The 10506-nt window shown below is 35.5% G+C and overlaps 2 protein-coding genes and 1 non-coding gene across 3 annotated transcripts; 1 reads left to right on the top strand and 2 right to left on the bottom strand.

The window, feature by feature from the left end:
* Positions 1-2397: 2397 nt before the first annotated feature.
* LOC111809485 (U2 spliceosomal RNA) lies at positions 2398-2593 on the bottom strand. The gene has a single exon (XR_002817254.2). It is a non-coding gene; the product is annotated as a U2 spliceosomal RNA (small nuclear RNA).
* A 225-nt stretch (positions 2594-2818) lies between these two features.
* LOC111808972 (co-chaperone protein p23-1) lies at positions 2819-4940 on the top strand. Its single transcript, XM_023695236.2, has 6 exons — positions 2819-2979; positions 3727-3913; positions 4007-4169; positions 4256-4293; positions 4373-4430; positions 4506-4940. Exons 1-6 carry the CDS (start codon positions 2975-2977, stop codon positions 4628-4630), a joined length of 576 nt encoding a protein of 191 aa, XP_023551004.2. The 5' UTR covers positions 2819-2974; the 3' UTR covers positions 4631-4940.
* Positions 4941-5318: 378 nt separating this feature from the next.
* Positions 5319-9266, bottom strand: CPB (Subunits of heterodimeric actin filament capping protein Capz superfamily). The gene is made up of 8 exons (XM_023693979.2): positions 8908-9266; positions 8072-8142; positions 7413-7526; positions 7083-7165; positions 6931-7004; positions 6729-6848; positions 5814-5909; positions 5319-5744 (listed from the first exon to the last, which is right to left on the bottom strand). Exons 1-8 carry the CDS (start codon positions 9034-9036, stop codon positions 5661-5663), a joined length of 771 nt encoding a protein of 256 aa, XP_023549747.2. The 5' UTR covers positions 9037-9266; the 3' UTR covers positions 5319-5660.
* Positions 9267-10506: the final 1240 nt, after the last annotated feature.

Here is a 10506-nt window from a genome sequence, read left to right as displayed (position 1 = left end):
TATATTTTTATCTATAAATATTATTCCATTTATAAATTAGTTAAAAAAAATTATTTAAAATGAATAGTTTAAAAGGTATATATATAATAAAATCAGAAAAAATTCTACTCACTCCCACAAAAATAAATGAAAAATTAAAGCAAAAAGACAGATTTACCAACTCTTCAAATAGTAGTTGTGCATTTCGATCCCTGTTCGTCACAGCGGCCTTCTTCCTTGGTCTGGGTCTCGGTCTCGACCCGCCCCTATCATGGCATCACGGGTGAGTTATATGGTGTCTGTTACCATTTTGAACCGCTTCTTTGTGTGCCTAATGATCTAAGGTTTGGGATGTTTATTTGAAATCCTACACTCCAAGATATGAGATGTTTTTTTTGGGAGAGATTCATATTTGCAAGAACACTATTAAGGTTCATTTTTGTCCGGCTTTACGGTTTGAAAGGCGTCGTTTCATTTCCCTCCATCCAACATGAAATCTCACAATCTGTTTCCACATATAAGAAATGATGTGCTCCCTTTTACAGATCCAACAATTTGTATCCATTACCGTGCATTCCAAATGCCACTATCATTGTATTTTATGTCATCAACTTTTGTCCGACCTCATTCTCTCAAACACCCAATAAGATTTATCCGCACATCCATATTAGCATATATACGGTAACACACATCCATATTAGCATATATACGGTAACACACATCCATATTAGCATATATACGGTAACAGCTTAAGCCCACTACAGATAGATAGGGAGGAGAACAAAATATGGAGGACAATATTTACTAACAGTAGGTGTGATGGGTGAGGGCCGTTATAAATGGTATCAGATCAAGACACCGGACAATGTGCTAGGTGGACTCGAGGTGGTGTGTTAACAAATACGCTGGACCCAAAGGGAAGTGGATTAAGTGAATTGACAGGTAGATTGGACCGAAGGAAGGGGGTGGATTGTGAGATTCCGGTTGGAAAAGATGGAGTAGAACGAAACATTCTAGGAGATGGGAGTAGAACGAAACATTCTACTCTTTACAACGGTGTGAAAACTAATTCGTGGGAAGCCCGAAATCTCTTTCATGACTCTCCTGAGAGAACCCATATCTTGGTTGCGGCATATCGTCGAACAGTTTGTGGGCAAGACCAAGATCCCCAGCTTTCGCCTACGTATCAAAGCAACGTAGTCTGGCAGGAGAAATATGAGCATCGAACACAAATCGCAAAAGCTGCGAATGTAATTGCATCGCTTCTGAAAGAGCCATCGCGCGGGCACAGGCATTGAGGGAAAGTGAGCATGTGAGGAGCGTCAACATTGCGAGGTCCATTTGAGACAGCCATGGCCCTGCACCAGAAGACGGCATTTACGGGGTCGGAGCTCGGGGCGGTGCCGCAAATGACGGCGTTCCAATCATGGGTCGAAGGGGACCGAATAAGATGCCGCAGAGCTCGAGAAGCTTAGATATGGATTTTTAGTTATATATATTAAAATTAATTATATGTATAGCAGAGATATAGATTTTCAATATATATATTTAAAATTAAAATATACGGAGCTCCCAAAACAGAAAATAAATTTAGAAATAAAAATAAAAACCCTAAACTATAAGATGATGAAAGTCTCAAACCTATCTGGATTTATAATCAAAGAATACATCAAAATATACCATGAATGATTATGGATTTATAATCATTGTGATCCTGAATAATTAAGGGTTTATAATAATGAAAGAATACTCTTTTCATAATAATGAAAGAATACTCTTTTCATTGTGATCCTGAATAACTAAGGGTTTATATATTGTCATATATTGTCATCCTGAATAACTAAGGGTTTATAATCAAATAATACTCTTTTGGGTGACTTTTATAAATAATACTCTTTTCATTGGTGACTTTTTGAATAAAGGTAAATGATCATGAGTTTGATTAAGCGTTTATAATCAAATAATACTCTTCCCATCAAAAAAAGAATACTCTTTATAATCAAAGAATACTCTTCCCATTGTGACCTTTATTCGAATACTCTTCCCGAGTAAGCAAAGCCATGAGAACTGGGCAAATAACATACCATTGTATCATTATCATTATAGAAAGTTTATAGAGAGTTGTGTTCATCTAATATAGTATCAACACACCATAGTCTAATCTTACTCTATATATAATCAATAATCAAATATTACACTCAATAAACTATATAAAAATTATTTATAAATAAAAAATATCATTAAATTATCAAGAAAAGATTATAATAATTCCTGAAATTCTTTCAAATAAAATAATTTCACACTATCAAATATCTTATACAAATGGAAAATTTAAGAAAATATACAATTAGATTAGGCCGATATGGGGTGGGACCCACTCGATGGGAAATATTAAATAAAAATTTAGAACTGGGCTTGGAGGGGTGCGCCAGGCCCATGCTATAGTGCAACGCAAGGGCGACGCTCAAAGGCCCGAGTAGCAAGCTACTCGAATAGGCCTTTCCCCATAAAAAATTAATTTAATATCATGTGGGCCGATGGCCCACGTATCAGATATTAAACTGATAAGAACAGATACTACACTTGATCTTAGCCAAAAGGCCGAGAAAGGTATGCTTTGGAATGGCAACTTGGCCGCTTTTTATAGAGGCATTTGGTTCAGTCCCCCTAGAATATTTCCGATGTGGGACAAACTTCTAAGCTCAACTGTGTCAATTTAAACAAAATTTTAATTTTAATATATATATATATAATCAATTATGATTGAAAAAATACTTTTATTAAAACACTTATTATTCACAAATATAATATAACTTTTGCAATATAAATTTAGAAAACTCGTCATTTATCCTTTACTTCGGTGAACCGCCATTTCATTGTTTTTATCCCATGGCTTTGTCTTTGTTCTTTATTTCTTCCCCTGAAACGATTCGATTAGCTTCCAAATACCATTCAAGGACGTTGCGACTGCGGTTCCGTTCATCGAGTTCCAAATATGAGGTATTGTGCGGCTGTAATTTCTCTAGCTTCTTGATTCTTTTCGTTGCTTGTTCTATATACAATGATGAGGAATCGGCGGTGTTTGTTAGTTGAAGTGAGGCGGTGAGCTTCTGTATCTGTTTGATTGATTGAAAAGTTGATGGAAATTGAGATGAATTTAGAAGGTGAAGTTCGATTGTTGGAGTTGCGTGTTTTTGTGATTGTTTGATGCATTTTGAGACGCGTTTGTACTTGAAAATTGAGTTTCGCTTGTTCGCGATGATGGAGTAACTAGAAGCTGGATGCAGGACTTGAATAATTCCTTTTCTGTCGATAAACTCATACTCGATGTTTAAGAAATTTCAGTCACTCGTAAAATGCGAAAATGGCGGCTTCTTCTTGCTAATTTCAATGGTTCGTGTACAATTCAAATCAGATTCCTGTTCATGGCGGTGTACCGTTTTACCTACGGATCTGTTGTTGGTCCGTTAAACTTGCATAAAGTGCTACAAATTGTCGACTTTCTTAGACTGTTGAAGTTTAAACTTGTAGCTTATCTAAATGTCAGAGGTTTTATGCAATATGATAGTTTTCTCCTTTTGTCTTTGAATGGTAATTCTAAGTCATGCAAACGCAGTAATCAATCCTGTTCATCTTCGATCTTTCTTCTTGCGTTCACGAAGCCTTTATTTTCTCCAATTATATAGGTTTAGATGCAATGTCAAGTTTCATTTTATCTGACTACTTGTTTCTTCATCAAACTTACAGCCGACACCCTACCTTAAGATGGGCACAAACATCGGACAGGCTATTCATAACAATTGACATCCCTGATGCCCAGGATGTGAAGCTTAAGTTGGAGCCTGAAGGGAAATTTTTCTTTTCTGCAATTGGTGGAGCAGAGAAGATTCCATATGAAATCGACATTGATCTCTACGATAAAGTTGACATAAATGTATAATCACTTCTCTTTTTTGCTTTGTACCCATCATTTTTTGTTCTACTGTTGGATATTAAGGCTCTAATTGTTGAAACGCGATGATGGCAGGAGAGTAAGGCTAGTGTTGGCATGAGAAACATCAGATATATGATAGAAAAGGCTGAAAAGAAGTGGTGGAGCAGATTGTTGAAGCAAGAAGGGAAACCTCCTGTGTTTGTGAAAGTTGATTGGGACAAATGGGTTGAAGAAGATGAGGAAACTGAGAATAAGTGTGAGTTTTCTTTGTCTATTCTCCCATTTTTCTGTTGGCAAGTTTTTGTTGAAGAGGCTTTCTTACCCCGTCATTCCAATGCGCAGCTGGCAATGATATAGATTTCGGCGACATGGACTTTTCGGTAAGTTCAATTATTGTTCGTGTTATATAAGAGCTTAAAACACTATACTGACGATTTTCTAATCGTATTTTATCTCTAGAAACTTGGTATGGGTGCTGGTGAAGGCATGGGTGCTGGTGCATTTGGAGAGGATGATGGTCAGTTTGAGAAGTCTTGAAATATTTCTAATGTGTTCAAGCAGGCATTAATTTTTTCTTTTTGTGTCTGCGCAGAAGACAACAACGACATCGACAATGAGGGTGACGATAAAGAAGGGGTAGAACTCGATCGACCACCTCTTGCAGAGCCTGTTAAAGAGCCTGGTTCTACAAGTAGCAAACCTGATGCTAAAGCTTAAGTTGGTAACTCTGCTTAGTTTAAGGTAAATGCTGCTCATATCCTGCATCCGGAGGGGTGGGCATGACATGACATGACATCCTAGGGACTTAAGAGTGTTCATATTTTGATTGCATTTAGCTTTAAGAATATTTTCTCCTGGAACCTCTCTGCGTTTAGATTTTGGATTGCAATGCGTTGTGGTTTGTTTTTTGATGCTGCCTTTACGGATCAAACAACTAAGCAAACTCATACGTGCTTATTTGTTTCTTTTATCTTATGGTTAAACACAAATATGAATACATATTATTAGTCAAACTCTTAAAACTTTATTCCTTGTTTTCATATCCTAATTCCTTCGTTTTAGGGATTGAGGACTTACCCAAGTGACTTTGATCTTTCTAGAATATAAATAAAATAATTTGAGAGTAGAAATTGGTTAGAATATAAATGAAAATAACTTAAAATGATGTAGTGATATAGCTATCCCAATTTTTAGATTACCATAACATGTCTTAATTTTTGTCTAATAAAAGATTTTAACTCTAAATAATAGTTTGGAAAAGGTAATATTGTAAGGGAAATGACTGTTTTTCTAATTTGTTTTCTTGATGTATGGAATAAATGTTTTATTTAAAGATATAAGTTCGGGTTTTATACTTATTTGTGTTAATTAGAACTAAGAGTAGGAATAAAATTGAGAGTTATAATACAAACTTAAATCTAGTAGAAATTATATTGATATGGAACTAAATATGACCCACTTTAGTCACCCTGACATTTGAAGTAAAACACAGAAGAACCAAATGCAATTTTCAATTCGAAACTTCGTCTCACATTCGTAACCCGACGACTACTAAACAGTGAAGCCTAAAATCAGTACACGCACAGCTAAACATCTTTTTTTTTTTTTTTTTCTTTTTCTTTAGACACAAATAAAGGTAGGAAAGGACAATCAAATCAAATTCAAACCACATTGTTACAGAAGAGCATGAAAAACGACTTACAACTAATCCACCCGCTAAGCCATTCAGTTCTGTATGATCCAGTGGTCACTTTTCGGGTAATTTCATATGCCCCACTTCTGAGGGTGGCCGCAAGGTGCAAACCATCTCTTTTGTTTTCCCAAAATAGACCTGTCAGGGATGAATGGTTAAGCCTTGTGCCTTGAAAATGGCATCATAATGATTCAGATACATAATTACCTGATCTAGTGAATTCCTCAGCTTGCTTTCCATTTCTTCAATCATTCGACCCATGTTACAGAGATGGCCTTCGGCAACTGAGAGCTTCATCTTCATCTACAATGGAAGTTGTGGAACTTGGATTACTTTATGTAAAATAAGAACTCAGACTTTCATTCAGGATCTAAGAGGGTATTCAAAGCAAAACAGTTCCCTGCCTCAATTACAAAAAGGGTTCTCAATCGAAAAGGATAAGCTAAGCTAGTATTTACGAAAAAACCGGATGAATAAACGCCCACAGAGAAGAATTAAATCTAATTGTACCCTAAAGTTCCATCCCTGACCAGACAGATATCTCTACAAAATAGTAAAGAAACAAAACTGCCAAAGAACTCTTTTGTCACGAAAATTAGGGTTCAAGAGAGCCTTCTTAAACATCAAACGACAATTCTATGATTACTACTAGTATTACGGGCTCGAGGTGAATAATAGATGGATCTGCAAAAAACCCTCAAACTAACATGGTTGAGCAACAGAAGACTGCTATTTACAGGCATGTTTGTTGTTGCTCACTATAGGGGCAAAAGGTTGATTAATTAAAACATACAACTGGAAGAAAACATGTAGTGGTTCAGTATAGGCTTTACTTTTACTTCCACTATGGAAAGGAATCAAAGATGCTAGGTGGTTACTCTATATCGTTTAATATGAATGTTCACTACTGCCTAAACCACTCACTCAAACAGTCAATCCCACAGTTCTACAACGAAGGGAGCAAAAGGAGATGAAAATGGTGGAGTTTTTAGGCCTTGAAAATTTTCTGTCAGGAACAATGAAGCCTAGGAATGCTGCTCACACTCTGCCTCCAGGTAATTTTTCATCCAAAACCGACTATTTGAATCTAATAGTTAAAGTACAAAATTCATTCTGAAGTACCTGTCTTCTAATTGAACCAGACAAGCTAAAAGTCCCGGCTGTATTGTTATCGGTTGTCAACGACAGCATGACTGTACTCGTTAAACAATAGCTAGCTGTACCCTCATCTTCGAGCCTCACCTGAATTTGGGAAAGAGATGGGCAGAGTAAATGAACATGCAGAATCTAGTGGATGATCTTTATTCAATGGAAACATGGATACCTCAATAACATGAATAGCATCCCATGCTCCTTCCTGTAGAAATCCCCTTCGACCATGACCAGTCTTTGAGCCATCTTTATCCTCAAAAAGCATCACATGAGAAAATTTTCACTTTTATTAACGCTCACACTTAATGCATTGGTTAGCCTTACCTTTCTTTATCAAAAAACAGCCAACGAAACTTTCTTCGTCGTCTTCCCACATATACACAGATGAAATGCCACCTTCATAATACCTGACCAATCATTTGTTAAAGCAGCTGTCTTAAGAAATACATAATCACACAAGGCAATTTAGTGTTAAATTCTATGGAGCAAGTTCTATTGTTGGGTTTGGGGCTTCTATTTTTGTCCTAAGAAATAAATAATCACGCATGAAAGTGCCTCTTGAATCTAAGCATACACTGGCTGCAGATAGTATCTAAAATGTAAGGAGTATTCTATTGCACAAGGATCAAAAAGGAAGCAAGCAAAGGACCTCACTGGTCACGATAGATTGTGAATACTTCATTTGCTTCAATTTCAAGTTTCCTCATCTCTAGGGATGGCATCGATCCATCTTCCAATGGTGGATGGTATTTGTTTGACCATGGTGATCTATTTGGCAAGAAAAGAATATAGCATCATGTAGTGCATATAAAAAAATCATTGACAGAAAATACTAGGAAAAAAAGAAAAAAAATATGTCACTAACCTACTTCCTAATCTACCCAACCATAGATCATGCGCCAAACTTAAATTCTTATATTTGTCAGCAAATTTAGTGTTTTCCTTTTTCCAATACTGAAATGCTGTTATACTTGTTAGCTTACATAATTTGTGGTACAACGAAAAACAATGGACTCGGAATTTTCGACAGAGAAAGCCCTTTATAATCATGTAAGAAATGTATTCTTACAACTAAATTGGATTTACATATTGCATATTCACTGGCTTTGAAACATGGAACTAAGAAACATGCAAGAGACTTGTCTTGAACTTAGGCACGCATTTCAAGTGCTAGTCATAACCGGAACATTTTGCATCACAGCCTCAAACATTAAGGCAGATATCAAAATGTCTATAACCTTGCTAAAACCATTGTGATGCATATTATTCATGCCAGATGCTCAAATCCTGCAAAAGTGGATCCAAGTACTTACCTGTATGAATCTGCATCTCTGTTGTACTCGCACAAAATAAATTCCTTCCCATTATCCACATCGCATAAAGCCTGTAAATGTTGTAATTTCTCATTCAGAAAACAATAAAAAAGTTGAATAACCAGCCAAAAAACCCCACAAAATGATAATGCCAACTACAAAAAGGTCTCCAATCAAGTCAAATAAGTTCATTTCAACAAGTTGAAGCACTGTCAGTTGAAATGAAGGAGGGGGGAGTTGAAAAAATGCACTTAATCATAGAAAACATACGCGACCAGGACAAAAGTTCATCAGAATAGTAGTGATAATCCAAGAGAGAGCCAAGAGTAACATGAAGAGGGGAAAAGGGGAAAAGGGGAAAGGAAAACAACACCCATACCTAATTATTTAAACAAAGAAGACCTTGTAATTACGGAACCACTCTTAATTATTCAATCTTGCCCCCACCAAAGTGAGCATAGTTAAGTTATAATTGGTATGTACTACCTTACTCAAGGTCAGAGATTCAAATCCCCTGCCCCATTTGTTGTACTAAAAAAGTATTCAACGTAATGAGATAACAAAGCCTCTCATTATTCCAGAATTCCATCCTTAATCCTCATTACTTGATGCACTTTCCATTTAATTAGAACCAGCACCCAGGGTTACACCTATAGCTATGGAAGAACAGGAACATTAATCAAAATCCACTCCCTACACCCCAAAAAAACCTCGGATAACAGCTAAAAGGGAAAACAAATGGTGATAATTAACAAAAAGCAACAAAATCTCCAAGAAATTTCTAAAAACCAGGCGACGAACAAGAGGAGAAAGGGGGAAAACAGAAGAAACATCACCTGAAGAGGCTGGTCAACCTGAGACAGTAGATCGGAAGAGTGGTGAGGCAAGAGAGTGAGAAGAGCCGAAAGCGCTGTTTCGGAGTGCCTTGGAGGCATTCTCCTCATCAATCCCATGGCCGCTTCCATTGTTTCCTGTGTTTTTCGCCTCAAAATCAACGCAGCACCAGAAGGAGACACAATTTCTGAAAACAAGATTCAAATGAGAAGCGAAAACGAGAGGAGAAATGGAAGAGAATTCGAAAAGAAAAGTGATTTTGTTGGTTGCTTTTTGTTGGGTTGGAGGAGAAAAGGAGGAGAGCCTCTGGTTTGATCCGAGCTTCCCTCGCGGGAACGAGATCTTTCTCTGTGCATCTAGAGTTCGGATAAATATATAATTTTGATAATTATTAATTATTGAGGTCATAATAATCACGTTAATAATTATTAACTGTATCTTGTTTTAAATAACCGTGTAACTGTTTAATCTTCCCGTAAAAACAAAGTAACAAATAAGTGCCTAAATTAATAAAAAAAAAATATTGTTATTTTAGGGTAAATTTAAAAATAAAATAAAAAATACTTAGTTTTGGATAAAAACCGTTAATATTTTATTTTAGAGGTATAACTTCCAAAAATATTTTAATATTCTTATTTTTTTAACTTTTTAAAAAAACTGGAAGGTATTTTTGAAATAAAATATCACCGTTGTATCCTTTTGAATATTTTATTATAATAATTATTTACCAGTAGAGGTAATATTGCAACTTAAAAAAATAATTATTTTTAAAGGACTTTTTTGTAATTTAGCCGAAAACAATGATTTAAAGTTTGTTGAATAATTTAGGGAGATGATTCATTTTCATATTTATGTCGTTTGGTGTTTTTGTTTCTTTTTTTAGTTACTAAAAATAATTGGGAAGACAATAATTCAAACTTCTAAATTATTTGGGTTAAATTTATTTAAAAATAAATAAAAGATATTTATTGCAATATTGAGAAAATTAACCTAAATTTCATCATTTATGTATATTTTTAGAGGAAAGTCCATCGAAAAATGTTGACTTTACCTATGAGAAACTCCAAATAGGCACATAGGTACACGTAGTTTAAAAGTCAAAAGAGCTTGAAGAGAATGAGAAGTTCGAACCCGGTTAAGATCAGACATTTTTTTCGGGAATGAGTACAAATAGCATGAGAGCTTTTGGCCACCTGGGTAAGTCCAACGAGAGAATGACCACAATGTTACACCCAAAATCGAACCATATAGAACCATTATGAATGACCTCTTATAGAGTCGACTACACTAGTCAAGGAGTGTACTAGACCCCATTCACCCACCCGGGAATAATAATAATAATTTTAAAAAATAAAAAATTTGCCGCTTTTTTCTGGCCGTTTGCGATTTGATGTCAATCCAACTTTGGGACCATATTCCCAAAAGAATTGATCTAAGAAACTATTTATCCAAAAATGCTTTTCTTTATGAGATAAATTTAAAATAAAAACTATTTATTGTCTAGGGTGATTTGGACTTTTTATTTTATTTTATTTTATTTTATTTTATTATTTTTAATAGATGAGCAGTGGTTGCCTTCAATATACTCATTCATCCTTTCT

Source organism: Cucurbita pepo, chromosome 13 (assembly GCF_057944985.1).
Source record: "Cucurbita pepo subsp. pepo isolate OVF chromosome 13, ASM5794498v1, whole genome shotgun sequence".
Classification (NCBI taxonomy): Eukaryota; Viridiplantae; Streptophyta; class Magnoliopsida; order Cucurbitales; family Cucurbitaceae; genus Cucurbita; species Cucurbita pepo.
The sequence above is the reverse complement of the archived record's forward strand: the minus strand, read 5'-3'. Positions and strand labels throughout refer to the sequence as shown.

Excerpts from the sequence above, each read along its gene's own strand:
- LOC111808972 (XM_023695236.2), top strand. Across the intron at positions 4,294-4,372 it reads TCGGCGACATGGACTTTTCG|AAACTTGGTATGGGTGCTGG; the intron begins GTAAGTTCAATT and ends TTTTATCTCTAG. Across the intron at positions 4,431-4,505 it reads TGCATTTGGAGAGGATGATG|AAGACAACAACGACATCGAC; the intron begins GTCAGTTTGAGA and ends GTGTCTGCGCAG.
- CPB (XM_023693979.2), bottom strand. The coding sequence starts at position 9,036 with ATGGAAGCGGCCATGGGATTGATGAGGAGAATGCCTCCAAGGCACTCC. Across the intron at positions 7,527-8,071 it reads AGAGATGCAGATTCATACAG|ATCACCATGGTCAAACAAAT; the intron begins GTAAGTACTTGG and ends CTTGCCAAATAG. Across the intron at positions 5,910-6,728 it reads CTGGTTCAATTAGAAGACAG|ATGAAGATGAAGCTCTCAGT; the intron begins GTACTTCAGAAT and ends CTTCCATTGTAG.